General features: G+C 52.7%; 1 protein-coding gene across 4 annotated transcripts in view; it reads left to right on the top strand.

The window, feature by feature from the left end:
- The window catches only part of ZMYM3 (zinc finger MYM-type containing 3), a 33314-nt gene that overhangs the window by 15950 nt on the left and 4742 nt on the right, over positions 1-12622 (top strand). For all 4 annotated transcript variants that reach the window (XM_082323646.1, XM_082323647.1, XM_082323648.1 and 1 more), the window contains exons 9-16: positions 15-130; positions 3697-3783; positions 4114-4264; positions 9398-9456; positions 10014-10182; positions 10787-10902; positions 11058-11232; positions 11789-11935. In XM_082323646.1, coding sequence (XP_082179772.1) covers positions 15-130; positions 3697-3783; positions 4114-4264; positions 9398-9456; positions 10014-10182; positions 10787-10902; positions 11058-11232; positions 11789-11935 — 1020 coding nt within the window. The remainder of the gene's footprint in view (positions 1-14; positions 131-3696; positions 3784-4113; positions 4265-9397; positions 9457-10013; positions 10183-10786; positions 10903-11057; positions 11233-11788; positions 11936-12622) is intronic.

The raw sequence follows: 12622 nt of genomic DNA, 5'->3' as shown, positions 1-12622 counted from the left end.
ATCTGTTTCATCAGGTCCCCCTAGACCCTGCAGCTTCTGCAGAAAGAGTTTATCTGAACCCTGCTATTACAACAAGACAGACCGGGTTGTCTACCAGTTCTGCAGCCCCAGCTGCTGGACCAAATTCCAGGTACTGAAATACCCTTCATGCTGGGCTGGGCTGTAGAGCTCATGGTTCCTTTCACACTTAGCAGAGGCTCCACCTTCCTCAAGCTCCTCAGGGAGGGTCCATAAGAAAGTCTCTGCTAGAGCACAAGAGTTGCAGTGACTGTAGTTGCCAATAACTCAGTCTTGACCCTATCTCCCCCTTCATCCTTTGGGATAAGATGGGCTGTAATTCACTCCTGTCTCTCAGGTTATGCCCAGCAGGAGTGCAATGCAGAGCTGTGCTGCATGAGTGGTTTGGGATGTAGTGGCCTTACAAGGACGAGCAAAAGCACAAGTAAGCTAGCAAAGCACAGTGGGCACCTGCTAGTGGGGTGGAAAGGAGCAGAGCTGCTCTCTGAGCCAGGTGTCACCAAGGAAAATAAGTCTTCTAGAATATGTTGTCTAAAAATTTACAACCAGCAGGCCTGGATACCTCATGTTTAATAATCCTCAAAGGCTTGACTGGTGGTTTTTAATCTTCTGATGTTAAGTTTCAGCATATGTGAAATGTTTGTGGTATTCCAAGGCAACTGGAAGAATATTAGTTTTGTACTGTTGTCAAGAGAACAAAGCAACAGCCAGGAAGACCTGGGAGACTTAGGCCAGGACATGCCTTGGGCAACTGAGAAAACTTAGAGAATCTAGAGGTAGAGAGTTAGTAACTGGCAGTTGTAGCATTTGGGTTTGGGGTTTGTTTTCTTGTGGTTTTTATGTTGAGGGTTTTTTGGGTGTTGTTTTGGGGGGTTTTTTGGTTTTTGTTTGTTTGTTTTAATTAATCCTTGATGTAATCCTTCGCTGACATCACAAATGGTGTTGGTAGGGTAGCTGTAGAGTTTTTACAGTTGTAGACTTCATTAAGACTTGTATCATAGAATTGTAGAATAGATTGGGTTGGAAGGGACCTTTAAAGGTCATCTAGTCCAACACCCCCCTGCAATGAGCAGAGACATCTTCAACTAGATCAGGTTGCTCAGAGCCCCATCCAACCTGACCTTGAATGTTTCCAGGGATGAGGCATCTACCACCTCTCTGGGCAACCTGTTCCAGTGTTTCACCACCCTCATTGTAAAAAATTTCTTCCTTATATCTAGTCTGAATCAATCCTCTTCTGGTTTAAAACCATTACCCCCTGTCATATTGCAACAGGCCCTGCTAAAAAGTTTGTCCCCATCTTTCTTATGAGCCCCCTTTAAGTATTGAAAGGCTGCAATAAGGTCTCCCTGGAGCCTTCTCTTCTCCAGGCTGAACAACCCCAACCCTCTCAGCCTTTCTTCATAGGAGAGGTGTTCCACCCCTCTGATCATCTTTGTGGCCCTCCTCTGGACCTGCTCCAACAGGTCCACGTCTTTCTTGTGCTGGGGGGCCCAGAGCTGGACGCAGGACTCCAGGTAGTGGCTCACCAGAGCAGAGTAGAGGGGCAGAATCACCTCCCTCAACCTGCTGGCCACGCTTCTTTTTGAGCAGCCCAGGATATGGTTGGCTTTCTGGGCTGCGAGCACACATTGCCAGCTCATGTCCAGCTTTTCATCCACCAGTACCCCCAAGTGCTTCTCTGCAGGGCTGCTCTCAATCCCTTCATCCTCCAGCTTGTATTGATAATGAGGGTTGCCCTGATCCAGGTGCAGCACCTTGCACTTGGCCTATTGAACTTCATAAGATTCACATCGGCCCACTTCTTGAGCTTGTCCAGGTCCCTCTGGATGACACCCTGTCCCTCAGGTGTGTCAGCCACACCACTCAGCTTGGTGGCATCTGCAAACTTGCTGAGGGTGTATGCGATCCCATTACATCATTGATGAAGATATTAAACAGTACTGGTCCCAATATGGACCCCTGAGGGACACCACTCATCACTGATCTCCATCTGGACATTGAGCTATTGACTACTACGCTCTGGATGTGACCATCCAACCAATTCATCCACTGAACAGTCCATCTATCAAATCCATATCTCTCCAATTTAGAGAGAAGGATGTTGTGGGGGACCGTGTCAAAGGCCTTACAGAAGTCCAGATAGATGACATCCATAGCTCTTCCCTTGTCCACTGATGTAGGTACTCCGTCATAGAAGGCCACCACGTTGGTCAGGCAGGATTTGCCCTTGGTGAAGCCATGCTGGCTGCCTTGAATCACCTCCCTGTCCCCCACGTGCCTTACCATAACTTCCAGGAGGATCTGTTCCATGATCTTCCGAGGCACAGAGGTGAGGCTGACAGGTCAGTAGTTCCCAGGGTCCTCCTTTCCTCCCTTTTTAAAAATGGGTGCAATGTTTCCCTTTTTCCAGCCACCAGGGACTTCACCTAATTCACCTAACTTGGATTATTGCCATGTAAAATCAGCATTGTAACGTATCAGTAAACCCATGCATAACCTGGGTTAGGAACTGTCTTGCTGGCAGATCTCGGAATACACTTGTCAAAGAAAAAACACTGAAAAGAGTGTTTCAAGATGGCTTCTTGGGGATCAGTATTAAGCCCAAGGAGTCAACAACTTCATCAGTCATCTGGCAATAAAGTCAAAGTAAGCATGATAAAATTTTGCAGGTGAAACAAAAACTGGTGAAGTGTTAACTCATGCTGAGGTCAGGGCAGTCATAGAAAGCAAAGCAATTGGATTACTTGACAAGACTGGTTCCTCCTAACCTGTGCTTAAACACAGTTCAATGCAAGATCCTGTATCAGCCTTGCTCAAGTAGTGTGGGGATGTAAGTTCTGGCAAAGTAACGATTTTGAAAAGGCCCTGGGATTACAGAAGATAAGCCATTCAGTATGAGCATCTCAATTTACAGCCAGAGAGGGAAGGATTAATGAAGTTATTGCAAGTACAAGCAGAAGAACGGGGAGTTAAACTTTGGGGGCTAGGGAGCAAAAGAGCTACCTAGAATGTTGCACAGATAGGTAGGATGTTCATCCGATGTCCACTTTATTTTCAATGTTGAAGAAAAATTGGAAGTATGCTGAAAAAAGACAGGAAAAATTACATTTGGGCTTGAAAAATGCATCTACTGAGTCACTCACAGAGCACCTTATCTGAGGTTATCAGAAAGAAAACCAGGAAGATGACTTTATTAATAAATATATCCTTGTGGACAAGACGCCAAGTGCTTAATGGCTGTTTAATCTAGCAGAGGAAGGTGGGATGAGAACGGCTGCTTGAATTCTGAAGTTGCATTACCTTGAAAATAGAAACCAGGCACCTGTGCTTCAAGATCTTTTAGAGAAATTCTCAGAAGAGGTAGCGGAGCCCCCGTCTCTTAATGATTTCAAATCCAGAGGGGTGGCAGCTTGAAAGCTTGCTTTCCTGAGAAGAACTGGACCCAGTACACTGGAAGCAAAGTGAAAGTGCTCAAGAATCTGCTCTCCAGGAGCTTGAGACATGATCTGATGGACTGACTGTGAGTCAGTGACAGTGGCAGCAAGCACAGGTCTGAGCAGGGGCAGACAGACTGCTGTGAACAGTGGAGAAGGCAGGAGGTGGTAGCAGTGCGAAGCGGGTGCTCACTGCCCTCTGTGTGCCTCTCCCTCCATGAGCTGTCTCTGTCTCCTGCAGCGAACGAGCCCGGAAGGTGGGATCCACCTCAACTGCCATTACTGCCACAATCTTTTCAGCGGGAAGCCGGAGATCCTAGACTGGCAGGTGAGGACTTTCCCCAGGGGGATGTTGAGGCAGAGGCCAAGCTGAGTGAGGACCACAGGGCTCCATCCTCTCCCTGCTCAAAGCGGAGCTCCTTCTGTGCCAGAGCTCTGAATACCTTAGCTGCAGAGATGCGCCTGGAGAGCGTGCGCCAAGTGCTGCGCTCCTGATGTTCAGCAGGATGTCAGAAGGGCAGGAGGAGACCACTTCTGCCAAACCCTGTGCCAGGAGAGCTGGGAACTTGGCTCAGCCCCATAGTCTTGCTCTTGCTTCCCCAAGGAGTGTGGGGACCTCCTGCTGGCCTGGCTGACCCGGTGGCGATCTCTTTGGCAGGACAAAGTGTATCAGTTCTGCTGTAAGGACTGCTGCGAGGACTTCAAGCGGCTGCGTGGGGTGGTGTCTCAGTGTGAGCACTGCAAGCAGGAGAAACTGCTGCATGAGAAGATCCGCTTCTCTGGAGTGGAGAAGAACTTCTGCAGCGAAGGTACTTGGGGAAGGCACGGGAGAGGCAGACCCCCCACGCCAGCCCATGCTGGGGGAGGAGAAGAGAGCATGGAGAGGAGCAGAGGGGAGATTGTCTTAGCCAGGCCCCCGGGGCTAGAGCCTTGCCATGCAGTGAAGGGAGGACTGTCGTGGGGATGGCTTGCTGTCCAGCCAGGCCCTAGGGCAAGATCTTTACCGTTCATTGTGTCCTTGGGGAGGGCTTTCTCACAGCTTTTCTCTCTCTGGGGGCTGGGGAGACAGCAGGTGGCAGCTCCGCTCCTCCTGTCATCATGCACTTCTACGCTCTTGCGTCTGGGCTGGCCTGACCTGGCCTTGCCCTGCCTGCTGGGTTCCTGCACACAGGAGGTTGGAGTCAGACTCTTCCTAGAAGCATGGAGGTGAGAGATGGCAAGTCCCCATGAGGTCCCATCTTATCCCAGCCCCAGGGGCCAGTGCTGGATTGTTCCCTACAGTGTGTTGCGTGTGCTCTGTTGTCTCCGCAGACCTGGATTCTGGTCATGTTTGGGTCAGGGAGGCCCCCAGTTCATCCTGGGAAGGTTTCACTCCTATTGTTTCTCCGCAGGGTGTGTGCTTCTTTACAAACAGGATTTCACCAAGAACCTGGGCCTGTGCTGCATCACCTGCACCTACTGTTCTCAGACCTGCCAGCGGGCGGTCACCGAGCAGCTGGAGGGCAGCACCTGGGACTTCTGTAGTGAAGACTGCAAAAGCAAATACTTGCTCTGGTACTTCAAGGTCAGTATTGGCACTGGCAGCTTGTGCTAAGTGCTGTGGTGGGCACGGCACCCAGATAAGTGGGCATTGCACTGAGGAAGTTCGCACTGCTGGAGTCTGGCTGGCACTGCTGCGGAGAACCTGGCACTGCTGGAGTCCTGCCTGGCAATGACGGGACACTGCTACGGGGAAGCTCACGTAGCTGGAGTCCCCAGCTGATCCTGCCAGAGCACTGCACTGAGGAAGCTCACAGTGCTGGATCCGCGGCTAGTGCTGCTGTGAGAAGTTCGCACCGCTGGAGTCCCTGGCTGGCACTGGCAGGGCACTGCTGTGGGGAAGCTCACAGCACCTTGCTATGTGCACCTTTCACTGGAGAGTTGTGTTGCACTCGGAGGGGGTGTGGTTAGTTACTCGTTGTTTCTCTCCTGCTGATGCGGGCTTTAGGCAGCTCGGTGCCATGCCTGCAAGCGTCAGGGGAAGCTGCTGGAAACCATCCACTGGCGGGGGCAAATCAAACACTTCTGCAACCAGCAGTGTCTGCTGCGATTTTACAATCAACAGAACCAGCCCAACCTGGACACGCAGAAGGGGCCCGAGAGCCTGCTGAACAGTGAGTAGGAGGGAGGGAGGGGATCTGCATAGCTCAATCCGAGAGACACAGGGAAGACTGAACAGCGAGGGGTGGAAGCTTCGTGCCTGGGACTGGATGAGACGCTAGGGAACAATCCTGCACTGGCCCTTGGGGGGGAAAGGACGGAGTGGGACCTAATGGGGCTTCTCCATCTCTAACGTCTATGGTTCTATGACACACAGGGCCCAGACGGGAGGAGCCGGTGCCAGCGTGCTGCCTGTAGCTCACACTCTTAGCGAGGATACTCAGGGATTTAACATCCTCATGTTGCCAGCGGAGAGCTCGATTTACAGGGTTAGGGGACAGCGTGGTTTGGCATGATAATCCACCTGCAGCCCCACACCACCTCCGAGCTGTGACCTTCTCAGATCTCATAAGCTAATCAGGATTGGGCCAGGTCAGTGCTTGGATGGGAAACATTCAAGGAAAATGCAGGGTGCTGCAGGAAGTGGTGCTGGTGATGCTGTAGGTGGGCTCTCCTCAGCCAGAGCTGAACCTAGAACGATCTTGAGGGAGCGCTGAGCTGCTGGAGGCACTCTATCTTGCGATGTTAGATTGGAGTCCTGCCACTTACCCAAAGATCGCTGCAGCTTTGGGGAGTTGCCAACCGCATGTCCCGGATAACCCCATTCTGCATCTGTGGAGTTGCAGCTGGAGAGGAGATTTTTACTGCCTGTTGCCCCATTTCCTATCATTAACTTGAGCCAGTTGCTTATGGAAGATTGCAAAGTGCTTTGGGGTCCCTCAGGATGGAAGGTGCTCATAGTGACAGTGACAAGACATCGCTTGGCCGTTGGATACTCACGTAGTCTCATTCTGCTTGGTCTTTCATAGGCCACGATCTTCTAGGTAATCTCTGTGATCTAGTTAAAATGCCTGCAGCTTACAGTGTGACTCGCTTTGGTGCATCAAGTTTCGGCAGATACCTGCATTGCAGGCTCAGGGCTTTGCTGCCCTCCGTGGGATTTCATGAGGTGTAATACCCTGACTAGGGTGCACCAAGGAGGGGAAACCAAGACAAGGACCTTCCCGTGAGAGATCTCATCCTCCATCTCCAGACTCTTCCTGGTTCCTCTCCTGACAGCAGTGGGCTAATTGCAAGACGGGGGAAGCCCTGGATGTCCGTGCTGCTCTAGGCACCAAAGCAGAGCTGCTCTGTCAGAAGCAGCAGGTTCCCCCAGCCAGGGGCGTCCCAACCTGCCCTCCGAGAGCCACATTCTGTAAAAGGCCATGTGAGGCGACAGCTCAAGTGGCAGCACACTGGAGTGACCTGGATAAGGAACTGTTGGTTTCTGCTGGCATGGGAGCACCCAGGGGGAGTCTGCTTGATGGGACACAGACTCTCCTGCTACCCAGGGGAGGAAGAGGTGTTAAACTTGCTGGTTCCTGTAGCTCACCAAGTGATTCCACAGCCCTAGCCATGCTGTTCCATTTGTCCTCTGCTTTCAAGGCATCTCGCTTGTGAGGAACCAGTAGCACTGCTTTTGGGACACAGGCACAGTGAGCAAGCTCTGCCTGCAGAGGGAAGCATGTTTCACACCATTTGGCCATTGTCTCCTTGGAGCCACGGACCACAAGACTAAGGAGTACCTTCTCCACCACCAACAACCACGAGAGTCTGAGCTCCCCCCTCCACCGCATCTCTGGAGGCCCGCAAGAACTTTGCTGTTTGGCACGTGGGGCATCACCCTTCACTGTGCGACAGCTGCCTCTCCGTGCGCCCTGTGAGGGAGAGGACTCTGAGGGCAGCCAAGGAAAAGCCCGTCAGCAGTGGTAAGCGCTCAGCTGAACACAAGCTCCAGGCTGCCTCAGCAGCTGCCACGTTTGGTGAATGCTGCTGGTGGCACTGAGCCCTCCGTGTGCGCTGGCACACCCATCCCCTACCAGCTGTGGGATAGCTGCGGACATCCTTGTCCTGGGACTGTGGCATACTGCTCAGCTTGCAAAGGAAGGGTGCTGGAGCCAGGGCCTGCTGTGTGCTTACACAGAGAGCTTTCCAGCCCAGCATGCTGTGCAGGGGATTTCAGGAGGAGCAGCTTGTCAGTGCATGGTGAGGAACAGCTTCTGCCTGGTCCAGCCAGGGTCTCCTGTGGACCTGGCAGCTGTGTTGCCAGCTCACAAGGGACTACCTGGATTTCAGGCCCATCTTGGGCAGAGCTGGTGACTACTTCCTTCTTCTCTTGCAGCCAGTGGTTGTCTAAAACCATTCATTCCTGTGACCCAGTGGCTGCTGCCAACCTGGTGATCCTGAGAGTGCTTGCTGACAATAAAAGTGGCCATTCCTTTTCTGGGAATAGTCTGTGTAATGAGGGATTGAGGAGCTTCTGCCACAGAACTGTGCCCAAAGACTTCCAAGGGGAACTGCCTCTGCATGGGGCTGTCCAGCGGGAGAGGACAGAGGGCCAGAAGTCACGGTTGGTGCAGGCAATGCCTTGACAGCTCCTTGCTGGTGTTGGGATGAAGTTGTTCTTTAGAACAAGCTGCAGCTTTCCTGGAAGCTTGGACATGTAGCACATGGAGCTTTGTGGCAGGAAGATCTTGTTTCCCTTAGTTCTAAATCATTGGCCTGTGAGGCAATCAACTTTGCTTTTGATTCTGCTGCAGCAGAAACTCTGCCCATACTCCATAGTTTGCCTTTTCTCATTCAAGCCATTGGTGTCTCCCACCTAGACCTGCTGCCTGTCCACTTTTGGCTGGTCAGAGGGAGTTCTTGGACCCATCGAGACGATTGCAGATCCTGTGGCTGAATGCTCAGCTGCAGGCTAGGGAGCTTCCTTCAACTGGAACTTACCCGTTGCCCTGTGGTGGTCAGCAAGTGGACCCTGCTGGGCCTCCAGTTGCTCAAGAGCTGTCCTGTGTTTCCTCAGGACAGAGAAAATCTGCACAGAGCAAATGCCCATGTGTTGGTCCTTTGGGAGTCTGGGTCTTTCCTGGAGAGTCTATCTACACATAGGAGGTGCAAATGGACCCACCACTCCCTTTGGGTGCTGAGACCTGCTGCTTTCCTTGCAGGTGTCTCCTTCATGGATGGCCCACGGTTAGTCAGTGCTGTAGAAGGCAGTTCTTTTTCCCAGCCACATGGGTAACCAGGGCTCACAGGAGACTTGGATGAAGGTGCTCTTTTAACTCATCAGCCTTTGAGATGGGTGCAGGTTCTCTGCAGAGCAAATGAGCTGGAATTATCATCCAAGCCAGGATGATATTGTCACCGCCTGAGACTAGTGTCTGCCACACGTACCTCTTACCTGCAGGTGATCCCCTCTTTCCTTAGGGGAATGGACTGCATGCCTAGGGCTGGGGGCAAAGCTGTCTCGCTGCTTTCTGGGATATCTTGTAACTCTATTACTAGCTCTGTCACCTTCTTCCTAGGGATCTCGAAGCACTTTGCCAAGATATTTGTAGCAGGGAGATGGAGGCACAGGGAGGGGCCGTGGCTCGGTACAGCAAGCCAATAGGCAGAGCTGGGAATAGAGCCCTGGATTCCTCTCTCTACAAGGGGCTGGGATTTCTCCTGACCTGCTGTGATGGGGATGGGGTGGACTGCAAGGGAGCACAAAATTACATGGGAATGACTTGATTTTTGGAGTTGTAGTGTCTTCTGAGCTGCTAGGGCTAGAGATTGTGGAAATATTAACTGTTCCTGGAGTGGCCAGGAGCAGTTTCTGGGGAGCCTGTCCCTGCCCTCTGGCTGCTGCCACCTCCAGTCCCAGCAGTGGGACCTGTTGGCCCAGGAGCTCTTGAACTTAGAGTTGTTGCTTTCTCTTACAGGTCAGACTTCAGAGCCAAAACCACCTGCCCCTTCCCCACAGAAGGCAGAGACTAACATGGTAAGGCCTGTTGGAGGTAGGAGTTTGCAAGGGGCTGTCCCCAAAGAGAGGACAGATCTGCCATTGCTCAGGGAGATTTCATTCTTCTACAACCAATGCATTTTAAGATGTCTGGGTAGTGGGAGCTGATAACAGCTGCTGGGGAGGGCAGCATCAGCATATCTCCTGCAAGGGGGAGAAAAACCCATTCCCCAGGAATGGGGATGGGCTCCAGAACAGCCTGCCACTGTGGCACTGGCTCTTCTTTGCACGGTGCTTCCCTGTGCCTGGGTATGGTCGCTGTCCCACTGCTGCCCTGTGGGGCAGGAGCAACCAGTGCCAGACTTCCTGCTGGCTGGTGCAGAGATGCTGCACAGGCTTGCTGCCTGCCAGGAGCAGCTTGTCAGTCTTTTGGCCGGGTCTGACCATGGGAGCACTCGTGTGCACATGTGTGCGTGTGTGTGTGTCTGCCATGCTCCAGGAAGTGCTTTGGGACTCTCTCCAGCTGTACCCGTGGTTGGGAAGAGATGGTGCTGCCTTAGGTGGACACCAACCTCCTGCTTTCTGCGTTTCCTCAGCTGTCAGCAAAGACCTCCTCAGCCCAGATGTCTCCAGCCGCGCCGCCTCCCCCGCCCCCTCCGGTTCCAGCCACCCCTCGGAAAAATAAAGCTGCCATGTGTAAACCACTGATGCAGAACCGGGGCGTTTCTTGCAAGATAGAAATGAAGTCCAAAGGATGTCAGACAGGTAGGAAAACAAGACATAACTGCAGGATTACAGGGATGTTTTGGGAAGGCAAGTGGCACGTCCCTGCTCCAGACTAAATGTGAATCCAGCTTAAAATGCTGTACAGAGCAGCTGGGTATTTGGCACTGTGCTGAGGAGTCTCAGGGCAGTGCAGGGCACACACACGGCAGGGCTGGAGGTAGGGAGCCCATTTCCATCAGCAGCAAAAGGAGAGATACAGAGAGCACTGCAGCATGATCCCACCTCTTGTACGACAACTCCTGTTCCTCTGGAGATTGTCAGCTTGTCTGAGGGGCCGTCTGCTGAGCAGGTTTCACTGTGTAGCTCCTGTCCGGCATGTGTGTGTGGTCTCTAGCATATGCAAGGCAACTAGACCTCTCAGCAGGGCCACATAAGAGCAGGGCATGCACCTCTGGCTAAGGCAAGCCTCTCTTGTTGCAGGGCTGTTTGGCTTGCTGCTGCTCCAGCTCTACCAATGAGTCACAGAAGCTGGTGGCTGGAAGGGCCATGGTGCTGGATGGCTGGGGGCATGGCTGTGTGCAGCGGGGCTGGGTGGAGGAGCTGCTGGGAGCAGGCTCACTGACATACTTTTTGCTCTTGTCAGAGGCTGACTGGAAGCCCCAGGTGATTGTGTTGCCAATCCCCGTCCCGATCTTCGTGCCTGTGCCTATGCATATGTACTGCCAGAAAGTACCTGTGCCTTTCTCCATGCCTGTCCCGGTAAGCAACACACTGTGCCTGCTCATGTTCTCTTACTGTCTTGATCCTGCCTTGCTGCAGCCTCCCTGCTTCTCTGTTTGTCCTCTTCTCCTGCCTCTGCTTTTACATCAGTCGGCTGAGTGTCAATTTTCTGCCTGGTGTGCTGCTGTCGACAGGTGCCTGTGCCAATGTTCCTGCCCACCACGCTGGAGAGCACAGATAAGATTGTGGAGACCATTGAGGAGCTGAAGGTGAAGATCCCCTCCAATCCCCTGGAGGCTGACATCCTGGCCATGGCTGAGATGATTGCAGAGGCTGAGGAACTGGACAAGGCTTCCTCGGACCTGTGCGGTAGGTTCTGCCAGGGCTTGGTCTGGCCCAACAGCTGGGATCATGTGGGGTTTGCTGGCTCTTGGAGCTAGAGCATCTGCCTAGATCGCAGCTCCCCCAAAGCCTTTAAAAAGGGAGCAGGGAAGAGCAAGTCCTCAACTTCTGCTGAGGAGGTACCAGGAAGGAAGAGCTGCAGCAGGGAGCAGCATCTGCCACTGTCCCTTTTGGAGGTGCCAGTCTTGTGGCACGTGTGCAGCACTGTTAGTTTATTCAGGTGGCTGTTCAGGCTCTTACCTAAAGCAGCTTCCCAGCCAGAAGACTAGCAGTCCTGACCTGGCAGGTCTTTTTACTTGGGGGCTGCATTCCTCAAGCCCCAGTGACTCTCCCTAGGCTGGGGAGAGGACAAAATGTCCGATGTCTTGCTGTCCAAGGAAAGCTGGGCAGTGCAGACGTCTGGGGCTGCTCTGAGCACAGGACTGTGCTGCAGGGAGCCTGACTTCATTTTCCAACTGTCACAGAGAAAACAGACAAAAGACTTTCAAGAAAGTTCAGTTTATGGTCTACTTTTGCATTGCAGACCTGGTGAGTAACCAGAGTGCAGAGGGTCTCCTGGAGGACTGTGATCTATTTGGACCGGCACGGGACGATGTGTTGGCTATGGCTGTCAAGATGGCAAATGTCCTCGATGAGCCAGGCCAGGACCTGGAGGCTGACTTCCCTAAGAGTAAGAGCCGGGTGAAGCAGGCATGCAGGGCTGCTCATGCTGCAGTGGGGTCCTCCCGCTGCCCTTGGCCAACTGCTGCCAGCAGCATTAAGAGCTGTGTGAACTTCCCTCCCCATGCCCTCTGACTGACCAGGCTTGAGGCCAAGAACTGAGGGTCTTGCAGATGACTGCTTGCAGGAGGGGTGAGGAGAACACCACTTTTGAAGGAGTGTATGTTTGTCTAGACTAACTGACCTGTTGCGAACATAGGTCTGCAGAGAAGGGGGAATGAGAAGCGTGATTTTAACAGCACAAAAAGCAGGGCAGTGGCACTGGTGTGCTTATGGATGATGATTCCAGAGGATCCAGCAAGGCAAGAGAGAGACCTAGACAGGGCATGACATCCTGGGAGACAGCAGAATTGCTGAGTGTTCATTAGCGGGCAGAAGGTGGAAGAAGAGGCAGGGACTTGCCGGAGCACAGCAGTGCTGAGGCAGGATGCTAGCAGCAAGGGACAGAGAATTGGGGTACCAGTGCTAGCCTGGCACAAGGGGACGAGGAATGTTCCTCAGGTTTAAAAAACAAACAAAAAATTGTCAGAGGGGAGAATGTGGGGCTCTGGCTAGTCTGAGAAAGCTTAGCATCATCTGCCAGAGCTGTATTTCCTTTGTTGGGCTGTGGCTGAAAGTTCATGCCAGGCAGTGGTGG

This window comes from Platalea leucorodia (genome assembly GCF_965183815.1).
Source record: "Platalea leucorodia genome assembly, chromosome: 10".
Classification (NCBI taxonomy): domain Eukaryota; kingdom Metazoa; phylum Chordata; class Aves; order Pelecaniformes; family Threskiornithidae; genus Platalea; species Platalea leucorodia.
Note: the sequence above shows the minus strand (reverse complement) of the source record. Positions and strands in the feature narration are given on the sequence as shown.